Source organism: Neofelis nebulosa, chromosome 7 (assembly GCF_028018385.1).
Source record: "Neofelis nebulosa isolate mNeoNeb1 chromosome 7, mNeoNeb1.pri, whole genome shotgun sequence".
In the NCBI taxonomy this organism is placed as follows: Eukaryota; Metazoa; Chordata; class Mammalia; order Carnivora; family Felidae; genus Neofelis; species Neofelis nebulosa.
The window spans coordinates 134,392,324-134,411,139 of NC_080788.1; the positions used below are offsets into that span (position 1 = coordinate 134,392,324).

At 41.4% G+C, this 18,816-nt stretch overlaps 1 protein-coding gene across 7 annotated transcripts in view; it reads right to left on the bottom strand.

Annotated features, from left to right (window-relative positions):
- The window catches only part of EFCAB11 (EF-hand calcium binding domain 11), a 160,060-nt gene that overhangs the window by 94,726 nt on the left and 46,518 nt on the right, over window positions 1–18,816 (bottom strand). Inside the window, exon 6 of one of the 7 annotated variants that reach the window (XM_058739990.1) lies at window positions 11,792–12,314. The exons of 5 other annotated variants lie outside the window; for them this stretch is intronic. In XM_058739990.1, coding sequence (XP_058595973.1) covers window positions 12,278–12,314 — 37 coding nt within the window. In that variant the 3' untranslated portion in view covers window positions 11,792–12,277. Of the gene's footprint in view, window positions 1–11,791; window positions 12,315–17,450; window positions 18,010–18,816 lie in introns of those variants that run through there. One more of the 7 variants, XM_058739993.1, reaches the window with a different exon arrangement.

Sequence of the window (18,816 nt, forward strand, 5' to 3'; positions counted from 1 at the left end):
CAGTGAAATAATATTACGGTAGGACATTAAACATCTGTATCATATTTCAGCACATGTGTTAACACTCCAACTTTTCTTGAAGCTATAATGTATTTTCTTGGGAACGGATATAAATAGTGGATCTCTTCATTTCAGTCAGAAAAGAAATAATCTAAAGTACACTTCCAGAGAGGCAAGCTCCATCAGTCATGCCAGTTATCAGCTATATCCCAGATGGTCATCTAGGGGCATTTAAAGACCATTCTCTACGTCACTGTCCAATCTCCTGAGTAGACAATGTGGCTAGCACAATGATGAGAATTACAAGGAGGGAAATAAAATGCTGAAAATACTGCCCTGGCTTTGTTCATAAACCATGGTGCAGTGGTACCTCCTTTGTTGGCAGTCCTAACTGCTACAGCCCAGAAGATACCAAAAGGAGGTATAGAAAGAATAGTGGAACTAAATTAGTGGTCAAGGACCAAACAGGCAGTCTGTAGGGATATGGAACAAAACTGATTCAGATCCTCTAATCCAGAAACACAAAGGTTGAGAAAAGCTTAGGAGATAAAGAAAGGTTTGTGTATGATAAGGAGAATGATTTTTCAAACCTAAAAATTAAGAGCCATGAAGCAACACTGAAGAATAAAAGAGGTTATATGAAGACAATTTCTTTTATTTTTTATTTTTTTATTTTTTTTAACGTTTTATTTATTTTTGAGACAGTGAGAGACAGAGCATGAACAGAGGAGGGTCAGAGAGAGGGAGACGCAGAATCCGAAACAGGCTCCAGGCTCTGAGCCGTCAGCACAGAGCCCGACGCGGGGCTCGAACTCACGGACCGCGAGATCATGACGTGAGCCGAAGTAGGCTGCCTAACCGACTGAGCCACCCAGGCGCCCCGAAGACAATTTCTTTTAATGACAGTTTTATGGAAATGTGTGAAACATGTTATCCATGAGGTGGGACAAAATGAAAACGAGAAAACACACACCATAAAACATTTGATAAGTCACAGAACCTAAAACCCGAGTTTGAATCCTGATTTACTACGTATTAGCTGTGCAACCGTGGACAAGTTTCTTAACCTCTCTGTGTCTCAGTTCCTCACCCAGGAAATGGTTGTTGTGAGGATGAAATGAATAAAGAACAGTGCTTGCCACATAGCAAGTGCTTTAAAAACTTTAGCCGTAAGTCTGTGTGCAAAAAAAGAGTTGATTACTCTCCTGCTTATAAGGATAGCCCTTGGCTGGCATCTGGGAACTTGGATTTCCAGAAGTTTCTCACCAACATCAACTCCTAAGAGTGGATCGCTGTGCTTACAACAACGTGTGCAACAATATGGTTTAGGTTGAACACATGCTTTCCTTCCGGGATTCTGGAATTTTGGTACACGCCAGGTAGAGACTGTTTGCATAATCATCCCAATAAAACTCCCGGATGCTGAGCCTTGAATGAGCCTCCCAGGTTGGCAACACCTGACGCATGTGGTCACAACTTGCCGTCGGGAGAATTAAGCATGTCTGGTGTGACTTCACTGAGAGAGGACCCTTGAAAGCTTGCACCTGGTCTCCCCTGGACTACACCCCACGTGCCTCTCCCTTTGCTAATTTTGCTTTGTATCCTTTTCCTGTGACAAATTGTAGCCGTAAATAAATTATATGCTGAGCTCTTCCAGTGAATCATCAAACCTGGTGGTGGCGGCCTTGGAGACCCATCAGCAGTGAAACATAATTATTTTATACTTGATGTAAGTATAGTAAAAATGCATGTTAATAAATCTTGAAGACAAGTTCAAGAAAAGTGGTTTTTAGATATAATACCTTGATGAAAACAGAAAACGTTGTACTGTTTCTCTCATAAATAATAGATGAAATTAAAAAGTTGAAAGTCAGTGGCATGTTCATTAAATTATATCACTATTTCCTGACAATATGCTTTTACATCACATGAAAGTAAGTAATTAGCTTACGCCTTCTTTTTTTTTAAGTTTTTAAAAATTTTATTTATTGGGGGGGGGCATAAAAAGAGGGAGAAAGAGAATCTGAAGCAGGGTCCATACTCAGGGTGGAGCCCGATGTGGGGCTCGATCTCATGAACCATGAAATCATGACCTGAGACAAAATCAAGAGTTGGACACTTAACTGACTGAGCCACCCAGGTGCCCCTAGCTTACACCTTCTAAATGATATTCAAAAGAGGAACCATAGTGGTGAGAAATACTTAGGCATATCCTTTAGGTAGCGACAGAACATAGAACGCAACTGAAATGCCAGAACCACCGAACTAGAAATGCGTTACTAATTTTATGTATTTTCTACACCACTTACAAATAAGCTGTTAGTCTTTTCCAACACTTAGTAAACCCAATGCTCTTCCCAATAAATCAATATCTGGAAAAGAGAATTTACAAAAAGAAAAAAGTTTGAGAGAAAAGTATTTAATAATTTATGTGAGTTTCTGTTTCAGAATAGTCTGATCAATTCCCCCACTTAAAAAAAAAAAATGTTGCATAAGAACTAAAACAAAACTACCTTAAAGGCACTGAGTTTAAAAGATGGTGGGGCCAGGCCATATGCTTGGGGTAGCTCAAACCCAAAGTGGTTAGTGGAAATTCCCCCAACCACTTTTGCCCTGAGGGTGAGGGTCCACATCTGCACCTGGGCTTTGGTTTGGTGGCTTCACAGGAGAAGAGACCAGGAGTAAAGACCCAGGGCTTGCCCACCATGGATTATCTCACAGGGTAACTTCCCCACATTAGCTGATACCCATAGGGCTACATGGAAGTTGCCCTGAATAAAGTAGCAAGAAAAAAATGAAAGGAAAAATGATAACCCGTATCCGAGAGGTCTTATGGATGTTGACTGACCCTCTTTTAGACTGGCACTTTGGATCTAAGCATACCTTGAGTGGTACAGAAATTTCAGTCTGAAAACTTGTTTTAACGTGGTCCTGTACGAAGAGTGTGTGCACGCACACACACACACACCTTAAGTACAATATTAACAAACTGAATCTAACTACGTAGAAAGAAAGATAATAGCATGACCAAATAGGGTTTAAACTAAAATACAGGTATGTCATTCACCACATGAACACATTAAAGTAAAAACCAATTATCATCATCTCAATAGATACAGGAAAGGCATTAATAAAACTTAATGCCCATTCTTGCTAAAAACTCTGTGTACTAGACTAGGTGGCAACTTCCTTAATCTGACACAGGATCTAATTATAAAACTCTATAGCTACGATCAAATTAAGTGATAAGATGTTGAAGTCTTTCCCTCTGAGTTTGGGAACAAGACACTATCACTACCGGAAGTATTCATCTTAGTGCCTAAGTCAAGAAAAAGAAATTAAAGACCTAAGAATTGGAAAGAAAGAAAATGGTTACCATCTTCCACTGATAGTATTATCTTCATAAAAATACCCATAAAAATCGACAAATTTAACAAGCCTGCTAGATATTATATCAATATACAAAAATCAAGTATGTTTCTATTTGGTTTTACAAGTAATTTTAAAACCATTTTCAAAAGCTACCATTTGAATGGTAGCAAGAACTATAAAATACTGTATGATGAACTTCAAAACTGATAAGGAACTAGACTTTGTTCTCACCACAAAATGGAAATGATCATCGTGTGACGTGATATAAACGTAAGCTAATGCTACTGTGGTAATCATATTGCAAGACATAAATGTATCAAATCAGCACACTGTATGACTTAAATTTACACAATGTTGTATGTCAATTATATCTCAATAAAGTATGTCGGACTCAATCCAACACAAGAAAAAATCTATTTGTAATACAGATTAGTGATGAAAAACACAAATTCTGTACTAAGCACCTTGGCTCAGATCCTGCCTCTGCCATTTACTAGCTGTTTGATCAGAGGTAAGTCAATTGACCACTACGTGCCTCAGTTTCCTGTGTAAAATATCTCCTGTTACTAGGACCTACCTCATAAGGTTGTTGTGAATACTGAATACAAAATAATAGAATAAGGCCTGGAAATTAGAAAACCTTATAAAACTGAAACATATAATGATTATGACGGTGATAGTGGTGGTATGATGGTATAGAAAATTATAAAACTTTTTGGAAAGGTTTTAAAAAAATAATTAAATGGAAAATACACCATATTCATGGATAGGAAGACGATATTAGTAAGATATTAATTCTCTAGAAATTGAGAAATTGATTTGTAGACTCAATGAAATGTTAATTAAAATATGAACAGGGTCTTTTTTTTTTTTTTTTTGGCTCTTCACAAGCCAGCTCTAGAATTTATATGGAAAAGCAGAGAATGGGATATAATCAATACACTGCTGAAGAAGAAAAGTAAAGAGGGACACTTGCCCTACTGATATTAAGATTTTATGAAGACATCGCAGAATTGGTGTTTGGTGACCAATCGAACAGAACAGAAAACACAGGAACAGAGGCAGTGTGGCAGAGATGTACAGAAAAAAGGGCACAGTCAAAAAAAAAAAAAGCTGAAAATAATGGTTAACCATATGGAAAAAGTTCCAACACATCACGCAATACTCAAAAATTTACTCTAAAGTATGAAGGACTTAATTTTCAAGAGCAAAACTTTAGCTTTTATGAAGAAAATATGGGTGCCTCTCTGACCTTGAAATAAGAGTTTCTTAAATAAGACACAATCACCCTACTACAAAAAAGATTCACAAATTCAACCAAATTAATTCATGTTTCAAAAGATATGTGAAGATAGTGAAAAGATAAGCCACAAAATGGGAGAATGTATCTGTTAAAATGACAAAATATTTGTACTGAGAACATCTATAAAGAGCATGGTCAAATCAATAAATACAACTGAAAAAGAGGTACAAACCATGGACAGATATGTCACAGAAGAGACCAATAAACATGAAGACATATGTTAGATGATCCACTATTAATATAAATATAAAATCAAGCCCACAACAAGATACTATACCCACTCCATTAGAGAAGATTAAAAAGTCTAATAATACCAAGTGTTGGAGAGGGTGCAGGTCAACAGATTCTCTCATACATTGATGAGACTGCAAATTAATGGGATGATTTGGAAATATCATTTGGCATTATAAAACGTTAGCACTATTTATGTAAACATTTGCATACCTCATAACCCAGGGATTCTACTCCTAAGAGAATCACTTGCACATGGGCATGAGGAATTATGGTACAAGATTGTCCATAAAGGGAGCACCAGGGTGGCTCAGTCAGTTGGTGTCCGTCTCTTGATTTTGGCTCAGGTCATGATCCCAGGGTCATGGGATTAAGCCCTACATTAGGCTTTGTGCTGAGCGTCTCTCTCTCCCTGTGCCCCTCCTCCTTACTCACGCTCTTTCTCTAAAATAAAATAAAAAATAAAAAAGACTGTCCATACAGTGTTACTAGTAATAGCAAAAACAGGCAAATCTAGGGGGAAAAACAAAATGCCCATCAATAGAAGAATAGATAAATTACGGTAAATTCATACAATGGACCGTTACACACATTTAAAATGAGTGAATTCTAATTCCACACAAAACAGGGATAAATATTAGAAACATATCACTGAGTGAAAAAAGCATGTCACTAAAGACTACATACATTTGACACCTTTTTTATATAGTTTTAAAATGAGAAAGTTTAAACGTTAGGGAAATACATATGGGTGTGTATGTGTATATACATATATGTATTTGTGTGTGTGTGTGTGTGTGTGTGTGTGTGTGTGTGTGTGTGTGTGTGTTTAAACCAAAGGAATAATAAACACTCAATTTGGGGTAGTGGGTCCTATGGGAGGAAAGCAGGGAAACAGAATGGAGGGGAACCTAGGTAAATGGGAGTTAACGGTAGTATTTTAGTTCTTGGATTGAATGCGCTCATTGTATTATTAAACACACTAACTTAAATAAAAGATAGCTATGCATGGAAAAAGTATATTAAAAAAATAAGTACGTACATTTACAAATTTACATCTTATTACATCAGATTCAAACTATTACATCATAGTTTTAATGTACGCAAACTGTTGATACGCCATTTTGGAATAATTTATCTTCACACTTCACTTATTTACACAACCTGTTGGAAAGACTAGCAAGTAAACACCAGTAGAAAATAAGGAAGGAAAAGAGTACACATTACTTCCATAAGACTAATTTAATGAAGTATGATAAACAGTTCCTTCAGTGTTGAGAAACAAAAAAGATGCCAGCAATGAAAAAGCAAAATGCACCGAAACCTATCAGTCAAGGAAATCTAGCTGTAAAAATACACATCAACATGATAAAAATAGAGAATAAAGCTATAATTTTATAATCCATTTGCATAGACAGAATGTTTTATGTCTTCTCAAAATTCATATATTGAAACCTAATCCCCAATGTGACGGTATTTGGGGGGGGGGGGGCTTCTCGGGATGCTTAGGTTATGAGGGTGGAGCCTTCATTCTGGGGTTAGTGCCCTTATATAAGGGACCCCAGAGAACTCCTTTGCCTCTTCTACTATGTGAGGATACAGCAAGAAGGCAGCTGCCTATGAACCAGGAAGCAAGTTCTCACCAGACCCCAGAACTGTCAGCCCCTAGATCTTAGACTTTCCGGCCTCTGGAACTGTAAGAAATAAATATCCGTTGCTTAAGCCTTCCCCTATCCCCGCCCCCCACCCCGTCCGTAGTCTTCTGTTAGAGCAGCCTGAATGGACTAAGACACCATTGCAATGGGGAGCCCGCTGCACCAGGGCTGACAGACCTGAGTCCCAACCTTGACCTATGTCTGCTTAGATGTGTGACCTTGGATGGGTCATTGAACCTCACATGTGTAAAATAAGAGACTGTACCAAGTTTTAGGGACCTTTCCATTGGTGAAAGTCTGTGACCCTTTAAGAAACCACTCTTACAAAGAATTAAGAAAATCATGATGCAATTTCCTTATCTAAGTAGCATGATATGTAATTTAGTACTTGAGTGCCTTTGGATGACAACAATGTCTACAGGCTCTGAGGAGAGAATAAAAGCATTAATACAGCATTACCATCGGATTAGTTAAAATGGAAAAGGTTTGTTACACATAGACAGTTTCCAAGTGATCGATGAATTTGCTTTTTGATAGATCAGAGGTGTTTTGTGGTATACAGCCTTTCATGTAATTACACTAGTGGAAGCAAAAAATGAGAATTTGGGCATTATGATTTAAACTTTAAGCCTTAAATTCTACAATGTAAAGGAATTTGATAAGTTAGGTCAATCTTGCAGAGATTCTCCATCTTTATATTTCCATGCAGAGGAACCTCTTTTGGAGTAATATTGCCAGCCTCTCCCCTTGTCCTCACCCATTCCTCCTAGAGAAGTGACTTACCTAATTGGCGTACCTCCTCCTTTTCTCTGTAAGAGCCACCTGACTGTGGGGGCATGCGCAGTGCTCTGCCCCCCAGTGCCATAGCGGCAGGCTTTCATGTGGGGTGCCTGTGTCTGAGGGGAAACCTATTTCATTCTGGCTGCAATCCAGCACATCCACCCCTTCAACAGAGCCATCCCACAGACAGTGCTGACATTTTTAGCTACTACTCGTAACACTTGCATTTATTTCCCGATTTACTCTGGATGGCAAAAGAGGGTGCTAGGCTACTGTGCCCCTCCAGCCCCAACAGAATACTTTGCAGCAGAAAAAGAAAATGAACGATACGTGTGTATTAACGAAGTAAGTCTCAAAAATATAACGATTAGAGAAAAAGCAATCTGAGTTTATGTAAGGCTTAAAAATAAATAAAACAATATTATGTATTACCTAAAACACATAAATCTGTGTCATAAAATATAAAGGCACATGTGAGTGAGCTTAAAAATTCAGGATAGTGATTTTCTCTGGGGCAGAGGAAGGGAAAGGCCAGCAGGCAGGGCTCCCCAGGGTGGTTTCAACCACATTTGAAATGGAATGTTTTGTTTCTTATATGCACTTTTTTTTCTGCCTCGATGATTTTACATATATGTGACACACACTGACATACCACACGTACATCTACAAGAGAATGAGGGGTGGAGCTGAAAAAACTATGCCCTGTCACAGTGAGGCCTGGTCAGCTCCTTTCCAGAACCCCTGGAACAAAGTCAGTGAAAAGAGACATTGCCCATGCCGGGACATAGACACTAAATGTAGCACTGGCATCTACGGTTTTATTTTAAATGGGGAAAATCCATTAAACCACAGAATGAGAGTCAGAAAGAATAAAGCCAAGCAATCATCCAAGGAATGGAGTTACTAGCAGCAAACCACGGAAACTTCTAGAACTTACCTTTGCCAGAAGGATCCCTAAATTGTTGCCTTTGATAACAAAATCTTTTTATTAATTATCTCTGAAGGAAGACTCAGTAAGTGTTCTTAGTAATGCATTTCAATGTCTTATAAATCACTAGAAAGTTTAATTCAGTGGAAATTGTAAGTCAGTATACCGTGACTAAGATGGTCTGAAGACACCCAGAAAGGAGATGGTCTGTATTGTTTCCTGATCCCCTAGTCTAACTCAGACACCCTGAATCATAAGCATAATAGAACAGAGTCTACAAATCTGTGTTGCTTCATTTAAAAGTGCACATATTTTTTAAGCTTTCATGTATTGTATTTACTTGTTAATTTTTTTTAAATGTTTATTTATTTTTGAGAGACAGAGATACAGAGCACAAGTCCGGGAGGGGCAGAGTGAGAGGGAGACACAGAATCCGAAGCAGGCTCCAGGCTCTGAGCTGTCGGCACAGAACCCAATGTGGGGCTCGAACCCACAAACCATGAGATCATGACCTGAGCCAAAGTTGGACGCTTAACCAACTGAGCCACCCAGGCGCCCCTAAATTGTTAATTTTTTAAATAAAGTTTATTTATTTTGAAAGAGAGTGTGCCCTCACACGAATGGGTGAGAGCCAGACAGAGAGGGAGAGAGAAGGGGAGAAAGATACCCAAGCAGGCACCATGCTGTCAGTGCAGAGCCTGATGCAAAGCTCGATCTCACGAACCGTGAGGTCATGACCTGAGCCGAAATCAAGAGTCGACGTTTAACTGACTGAGCCACCCAATGCCCCTAAATTGCTAATTTTTAACAAGTTCCTTCCTCAAGGAGAAAAATAATTCAAGTGATAAACCCTTTGGGGACTGATGCCCATGCAGGTCTCAAAATCATTTTTTCAAGTCTTGTGTCTCCAATGAAGAGGAACAAATGAAGACTACATTAACATTACAAATCACTGACATTTAGATTAGGCATCTGGTCCTTCAAATCATTTTACAATTTATAACCTAAGGATAAAAAAGACGTTATAAAAGGTAGCTGACCACGGACTGAAATGATCGATACAATCCAGGAAAGTTGCCTTCCAGGGAGGGTCTATCATATTTTCTGCCACGTTCATCCGTAACAGCCCAGGAGATTTAGTCCCTTGTGCCCAGCATGGACGCTGGACATCCACTGAACTGAACTTCACTGATAACTAGAAACTAATGTGGGAAGATGGTGGGGATACAAAAAAGGATACTACGGCCCACTGCTGTGACTTTGTATACTGGAAATGCTCAGAAAACCTACACTTCCTGAGGACCCTTGATGTCCTTCTTTAACCTTTCATCTCTCTCTTTACAAGGTTTATAACCTTAGAGAAGGTTACAAAAATAAGTAATAGTAATACCATATACACAACACGATAGGATATATAATAAAACACAGAACGTGATATGATATAGTAAAATATAGTAACTGCATGATATAACATCCTGTGGAGGGGCATCCATGTGTCACTGTGCCCCCATCTACTTTTCGAGTCTCACCACCAATCCTGCTCTTACTCACTGCAATCCAGCCACTCTGGTTGTCTTTTACTTTCCCTATCCTGCCAAGTTTACACCCGCTTCAGAGCCTTTTCCATTTTTTTTTTTTTTAACTTTTATTTTTGAGAGACAGAGACAGACAGAGAGTGAGCGGGATGGGGCAGAGAGAGAGGGAGACACAGAATCCGAAGCAGGCTCCAGGCTCTGAGCTGTCAGTGCAGAGCCCGACGCGGGGCTCGAACCCCCGAACTACGAGATCATGACCCTAGCAGAAGTCAGACACTTAATTGACTGACTGAGCCCCCCAGGCGTCCCTGGAGCCTTTTCAAATGCTCTTCCGGTTTCTGGGTGGCTCTCCTCCCAGTCAGCTTTTCATCACTTCCGTCTTATTCAAAGGTTACCCTTCAAAAAGGCCTTCCCTAGCCTCCCCGTCTAAAACTACCCACCTTCCCCTCAGTCATTCTCTCAAGTATTATTTTACCTTCCTCATAGCATGTTATCCGTATCTGAGGTTAACTCGTTTACTCAGTTACTGTCTGTCGTCTTACAACTAAACTCAATTCCTTGAGAGCAGGGACCTTGTTTGCTTTGCTCACAGCTCTCCCCACAAGCACCCTGAAAGGGACTAGGTGCACAGTAGGTACTAAAAAACTGTTTCCTCAATGGATGAGTGAATCCCTCCATTTTAAGGCTTTGAAGCATGTAACAAATGCATTCCCTATTTTACCAAATTCACGGTCTTGAATACTGGGTTTACTGGAAAATGGGGGAGGGGAGAAGAAAATGGACTCCTCATGATACAGACTAGCAAGAGCCGAAGCCACAGAGAACAGCACGGAAATGAATGCTGTTATTTAATTTACATATTTTAATCACATTCATCTGATCCATTAAAAACTAAAAATAAATCCTTTCACTATTTTTACACTAGGCACTAATTTAATTATATTCTGTGACTACAGCTATTACATTACGTATTTTCTATCCAAATTACCTTGTACTTTGCTAGCGATGATAGGAGCTATCTCCGTATGTTGCAGGTATTCTTGTAGTCTGAGAAATCGTATGAGGCAAAACGCAATATGAACATATTACTGAATAAAATGCTTATAAATGAGATCCCTTCTCTCAGCCAGAAAAAGGAGACACAACACATTAGGTCAGTCATTAGGAGTCAAAGCCCCACAAACAGTGCTGTCTGCGTTATGCATGAATCTGGAAGTCCTACACATCTACCAGAATTTGAATTACTGTGCTTTATACCAAATACACATTTAAAGGAGAAAACTATCCCTTAAGAAACAAATTCAAGAATCATTTAAACACAGTTTTACTGGCGCAGTTTCAGAATCTATCGTGAGGTATTTTGTCTAAGTTAAATTTAAAACTCCTCATTTTTCAAGCTGACCTGTTACAACTAATAGGTTTTAAAATGATGAACAGCCACAGAACCGTAAAAAATATTCCACTTTCATAAAACCAAAGATCATTCTGTCTGAAATGAAGTTTCATTTTTAAAACTTCATGCATTTGAAAAAAAAAATCACATACTCTTGGAAGAAATGGTCATTTTCCGTGAAAGAAAATGTTAGTGGGATTCAACAGCGGCACAAAAGTAAAACGTACATTGTCAAATAAAGGCTGTTTTGCTATTTGGCAAATACAGGCCTTGTTTCCACAGAATGGGCAGGAGAGAAGGGAGGGGAAATTCCAGGTGTTTGCAAACCAAGAACACAAGCGCTTTTTTTTTTAACTGAGCCTTGTGAAAATATTAGCATTTTTAAAATCAATGTTAGCTTTGGATTACATTTAGGAAATTATAGAGACAACACAGAATTGTAGTATTAGAGTGTGTAAACAATCATAATTTATTACCTACTTTTAAGACCCTTTCTATAGAGATGCAGAACTTTATTTTTTTTTAATTTTTTTTAACGTTTATTTATTTTTGAGACAGAGAGAGACAGAGCATGAACGGGGGAGGGGCAGAGAAAGAGGGAGACACAGAATCGGAAGCTGGCTCCAGGCTCTGAGCCATCAGCCCAGAGCCTGACGCGGGGCTCGAACTCACGGACTGTGAGATCGTGACCTGAGCTGAAGTCGGACGCTTAACCGACTGAGCCACCCAGGCACCCCGAGGTGCAGAACTTTAAAACGCACTGCCATTAAAGAAGCCTCTCAAACCACCTCTGTGTGCACACAGTGGGATGAAACCTCAGTGGCTGATGGAGCTAAAGGCATGGCTTCCGAAGGGATCCTTGGAGAGGGGGATTCCCAATGTGACCCTCAGGTTTTGGTGGTTTGCTATTTTTTGCCACAACCTTTGGTCAAATTAAGTCACAAAGTCAGCTCAGACTCAGACAGTGGAGGAAAACTCCACCTCTTGATGGGAGGAGCCATGGCACTCTGCAAAGGAGGGTGCCCACAGGGAAGGGGTGGAGGGAGTTGTTACCGCCATCTTTGCAAACAACCGACCGCCTCATGAATGCCTGTGCTCCTTTTCCAGTGAACTGGGTCTGTGAATAATAAGGTTTGGGGCATTAATGGGAGAGTTCGTGACTCAATGAATTACCATACAGTTACCATAAAAGCTGCTGTCCTCAGGGGCGCCTGGGTGGCGCAGTCGGTTAAGCGTCCGACTTCAGCCAGGTCACGATCTCGCGGTCCGTGAGTTCGAGCCCCGCATCAGGCTCTGGGCCGATGGCTCGGAGCCTGGAGCCTGTTTTCGATTCTGTGTCTCCCTCTCTCTCTGCCCCTCCCCCGTTCATGCTCTGTCTCTCTCTGTCCCAAAAATAAATAAAAAACGTTGGAAAAAAAATTAAAAAAAAAAAAAAAAGCTGCTGTCCTCATACATGCACGTGGGGCCTGGAAACGTGCACTTCTGGGCACACAGCAATGTTCCAGATGTTCATGAGGGGTCCTAAGCACCACTGGGAGAGAGAGGCAGATCACAGGCAGGAGGAGCCGTATGGCATGCAAGGCAGGTGGCACGTGCTCAGTGCACAATGAGATAAAGAAGTACCATCACGAACACTGAGAAGAGGGGACAGTCACTGAGGAACGGACGCATCGGGTCACGCAACAGAGGAAGGAACCCGACCCCGCCGGAAGGGCTCACAGAGAAGGATGCAGAGGAAGGGACATCCCAGAAAGGAGTCATGCGCTTGATGAGTGAAGGTCATAGCTCATCAGGAGAGAAGTTAGAAGAACCTGAGGAGAGGGGGCAGAGGGTGCCTTTAGCACGCACCCTTATAAGCGGGGCCCAGACACTTACTACACCAACGTCATGGGAAGAGGGGTTGACAGCAGAAAGACACTGCGCGAGCAAAGGGACCAGTGGCTGAACAAATGAAGAGCCAGGGCAGAAAAGGAAAGATCAATGCTGACTGCACAAGTGAAGCTGGGAAAATCATGGTATCACTGACAGAAATAGAAAGAAAGAGCTGACTTGAGGATAAGGATAATGGCTCTCACTTGAAATATGATGAACAGAGGGTGACAACAAGCAACTTAGAGCATTGCCAGCTATTCATTAACCGTGTGGCTTTGGGAACATTATTTAACTTCTCTAAGCTCAGTTTTCTTATCTGTGAAATAGGAATCATAACAATGGTGTACAACTCATTAGCTTATTGTGAGGAGTGAATGGAATAGTGGCAATGCTTGGCAATCAAAAAATGACAGGTGCTTTTGCCATCATCATTATCCAGTTTATTATTTGACAAGCAGCCCAGTAGCTTTTTTTTTGCCACGTGAACTTACGGTTATCTGATACACCCCTTACCAGGTTCCCCCCCCCCCCCGCCCGCCCCCACCAAGTACAACTGAGGTAACTTAAAACATTCTATTCTAATGGCAGTCCTTGTAAATTTTCCATAGCATTTGAGTCTGAGCAATTTACAACCCAGAGAAAGGCTCCAATCCGATGACAAATTTATCACTGCAAACCATTAAAACTAGTATGTCAGCTGACCCATCTGGATTAGATGCGAACATCTGACGGCTATGGTTTTTCCGGTAGGTTGAAATGGGGCTGCTTAACACCAAAAAAAAATGGAAAGAATACGATTTAATCATAATTTGCAACATGCTAAGGATCCCTTTGAGATTAGAGTTTTCTGTTTGGCTCTGTTTGCTTGGGATATAAGAAAATAAGATTAAATAAAGAGTATAAGATTCTATAGTATATAATGCAGACATGAGAATGGGGAAACAGAGAAGGTAAATTCCAAGTAAATCTGAGGATTTAACATTGTCATGACTGGTAATGCTGGGCAGCGAAACACATAATTTATCATGCACATAGTAAGTGCTTAATAAACATTTGTTAAATAATGCTGAAATTGACGATGTTTGATGACACTGATGAGCAAATTATTTGCATTTTTTTCATTTCTTGCCAAAGACATTAGAATCACTGTTTTCTTTAAAGAGCAAGCCAACAAGGGGGCCTGGGTGGCTCAGTCAGTTAAACGTCCGACTTCGGCTCAGGTCATGATCTCACAGTTTGTGAGTTCGAGCCTCGCATCGGGCTCTGTGCTGATGGCTCAGAGCCTGGAGCCTGCTTCGGATTCTGTGTCTCATTCTCTCCCTGCCTCTCGCCCACTTGTGCTCTGTCTCCCTCTGTCTCCCAAAAATAAATAAATGTAAACAAGAATCTTTTTTAAAGAGTAATCCAACAAAAGGTATGAAAACAGAGAATCAAGGTATTTAAAGCTAGAAGGAGAGGCAACCGAAGTATAGGGAAGTTAACAGACATGCCCGAGTCAGTTCCCCACAATATGGGCTCCAAGCCTGAACAGCTGAATGACAGCCCAGGGCACATCCCACTCCCCCACCATGGAGAAGACAGAGGAATGGAGAAACTCAAGCCAGTCACTTTGGTGATTTGTCTAAAGGTCTAACAAAAGGTTGAGAAGAGTAGATGGATTCTGAGAAACGTGGACTTCAATTATTTAAGCCATAAATGTTTCCTATTATGATGTTTAAACAGTTCATGACAGTCTAAAATACAGAATTTTTTTTGGCCCTTAACACAGTCACATTTTACAGTTTTGCAGTATGAGGTTTTTGAGATTTTTATCAAAAGGTTTTATGACCAAATTGTCAGAAATCAGGGAATTTTATAAAAAGGGTGTACAATTCAGCTAAAGTGTTTTCATATATCCACAGCCTTAGGTCTCTGAAAAGGGTTATAGCCATAGATTATACAGCTCTATTTTTTACTGTGAAAATTTATATGCTGTCCAGATCTTTATTCCATTGAAAGTGAACTGGAAAGAGCCCTTAAATAAAATGATTCCTTCAAAAATCTGTAAACTGTAGTAGACCTGATTGATAAAGAGACTGAAAAATCCCTTTCAAGGGTGCACATGGGGCGAGATATAAAAGGGAAAGACAAAAAGGTTCTCCCCTGCATGATGGATGTGCTTATTTGCGCTTCCAATCTGGGGTCAGACTGTCTGGGTCAGAGCCAATTTCTGTCCGTTCACGTGACCTTTGCCAAGTCACCCAGCTGCTCTGCCCCCCTTGGTCTCCTCATCTGTAAAATGGGAGGAATAACAGTCACCACCTCCCAGGGCTGCTGTGAGGATCAAAGGAGTTACCGACAAGCAAAGGGTTGGGGACAGGGCTTGGCACCCGAGTCGTGTTCACTATTTTATCACGTCCTCGCGACCACTGCCTCCCACTCCCCTCCATCCGCTCACCGTCTGTGCTGTTCTCTCTCTCTCCCTGGGTGCCTTTCCTCCCAGGGTTTTTCAAATCCGGACTCCGTTGCTAAATTCTGGGACTGCCCTGGCTGGAATTAAATCCTCTCAGCTTTCTGTGCTTCTGCAGTAGGTACTGTGTTCTACCTAATCTTACAGTCACTCCCTGAAAGACTGTCCTGTCTGATTTGCTCTTATAGACCGGAAGGGACCCTCTTTAGTGCCTTACATATGGAACTCATCTGTGGAATGAATCAAGAGAGAGAAAGAGTTGTCATCTACTCTCTGATCAACTAGTGGCTGTTATTATCACTATTAAGAATCAAGAAAGGCTGGTCCTGGGAGGCTCAAACTATAAAGTTGAGACAAATACCGTGACTGTCTTTTGGAAGAAAGCACAATAGATGAAATGCAAAGGGGATTTCATTTCACGAAACTGCAGCCGATCTCTGGAACAAAATCAACAGAATAACATCTCAGATCTGAAATGAAGCCAACTTGGTCAGGACCCCTGACTGGGCAGGGGGGTGTAGTATTACTGTCATCTCTCCATTATCCGCAGTGGAGAGGCGGAGAAGACCTTTCAAGATGACTATCCATTCGGTAGTGGCAAATTATTGCTGAACTCAAAAGCCTTTTATGTTCTCCTGTTTCTTGCTCTATGATGGGCCGGACACCTTCACTAAAACATTAATGAACGGTGGGTGCCTATTAGGGGCCGCGCACGGTGTCCTCCCATGTGGTCCCTCGTACGACCCCCAAACAGCTCCGTGACGTACGTTCTCTCATAATTACATCTTACACATGAGGTGACTGACGCACATAGAGGTCAAGTAACTTCCCCAAAGTCTGTTGGCTAGTTCAATTCGTCTCACTTCAATCCCTCTTCTCATTTTTATTGTCCTACATGGGAGTGTAATGGAAACCAGCGTGGAATAGCTAGTGAAATAAGAGGCTACAGGAATTCTCCCAGGTCAAGTCTGACCTGGTCTGGTTGGGCAGGAAAGGCCAAGTGTGTGAACTGCAATGAATTTCAGGAGTCAAAGCTCAGGTTACATCCAAGTTGGCCTCCACGTCCCCGGGGATCCAAGCTAGTCAGCAAAGTAATGGACTCTCCGGGCCACACGATGATAATCTAGTGGATGTCGCAGATGACTCATTTATTTTAGCACAAGTGCAGCTAGAAGCTTGGGAGAAGGCAGAGTTCTGGGTTTGAGGGCAGGAAGCTAGAAAAGAGGTTAGAGTTTAGGGCAAGTCTTTGTGCTAATCAGGAAACTGCAAGAAGCTGGACTGCTGATCAGGACACACAGTGGGGTTAAGGAGAAGAGGAATATGGGAAGGTGGTCCCTGGGATCAACCCTGATAGAAGCTACGCTTGCCACATTTGAATCCACTCTCCACACTGCAAACCACAAATCTGATCACGTCACTTCCCTACTTTGTCACTGATTTTCCATTGCCCTCAGGACAAAGTTCAAACTTCCTGAAATGTACAAACCCTCCATGATTTGTCCTGTGGCTACCTTTCCAGCCCCATCACTCTGTGTTTAGCCTTCTGGCCCTAGCCACCCACCCGCACGAACGAGAGCGAGTGGATTCAGTAACAGACCAGCTGTATGGAGGAACTCTCAGCTGGTAGAATTTCCAGGCTCTGCTGCTGACCTCTGCAGATGGATTCTGCGTAGGACGCTCTCTCCCTCCCTGCCTATTTCCATCCTTCACTCTCACACTGGCGATCGCTTTCTCTGAAGTCAGCCCCATGTCCATCCTCAGCCCCCATTAGGCATCCTTTCCGCACATTCCCATAATGCTTTGCAGTCACCTTTCAGGATTAACCATCTTGGATGCTAACTACCTATTTCGCCAACTGGACTATAAGCTCCTCGAGGGCAGGGCAGTGCTTGGCTTGTTTCCTTTCATATACTCCCAGTGTCTGCAATGCAGTAGATGATAACACATATTTATTTCTAAGACAGAAAAAGACATAAGCCTGAGGACAGAAGTGCACAGGGCAGAGACCCCTCCTAACGTGACTGGGGGCAAGAAGACAGGAGTCATGTTGCACGTTAAGTATACGGTGAGGACCACACATACGATCAGGCATCCAGGGAGGATCTGGAAACATTACCAAGCATCCACAGAGGGTCTAAATTTTAGTCACCGATTTGAAAGCTGTATACGCTGTGTCCAATGCAGTCATCCCAACCAGCAATGTGTAAGTGTTCTGGGATATCGTCAGACTCTTACATTTTTGCTTATGTGGTAGGTGTGAAATGGTATTTCCTTGTGTTTGCGCATCTCTTCTGGTTTCCTCTTCTATGAATTGCCTGTTTGGGGTGGTGGGGTGTGGTGTACAGCTTGCTTTCTTTCTTTTTTTTTTTAAATTAAATTGTAGTAGTTCTTTACAAAAAATGTATTAGGTGTATTCTGAGTATCCATGTCACTTTGAGTGTTGAGAGCTTCACACGGAAGATATGAGAGTCTGACTTTTAGCGTCTTTCACCTGTGGGAAGAAGCAGGAAGGACACCCGGGAAGGGAGAAAACAGGATTCAGAAGAGTTCAACTACTGTCTCTTTTTCAAAACTGACCTGAGCCTACTGGCTAGGGGAGAGGAAACGACAAAGAAAGAGAACTGGGGACACTGTGGTATAGTATTAGGATGTGACAAAGGGGAAAACATAAAGGCCATTTTGTTCTTATCATTAACAAAAGTGAGCTACTTCCCATGCTATGGATCAGGCTGGCGAGAGAAAAGACCAATGAATCTAAGGCTACTCATTTTGTGATCGCTTAAAGCAAACAACTTTTAGCAATACTACGAAGCCAGCCAGCAAAATAAATAGAAATGAGGTCCAAGGAATCGAAACATGAAAATTTGGAGAGAAAAAGATCTGCACAAAGCAAAACAGACCAAATACAAGGCGAACCAAACAAAAGCTAAATCAAATAAATAGGCATTGCCGTGTGCCCTGGAGGACTGCCAAGGAGAGTGAATTTCAACAAAGAAAGCGTCTGCCACCCGTTCAGAAAACTTCAATTCTAGAAGGGCTGAAGGAGGGCTGCAGCCACTGCAAAGCAACATGGGAGCTTTAGGGTGGAGAGACGGCAGATCAGAGGCTATTTCCGGCTCTGTAGACAAACACTAGAACCTTCCCCTAGCAAGACAGGAGCAGGTAGCCCACTCCCCCCACCTCCACCCCAACACAGCCCTTTGTAAGAAACAGGTCCAGTCACAGAAACTTGCAACATTGACATTGATGGCCAATTTGCAGATAAAAGGCCCACTGTCCATACCCCTGTCAATACCAA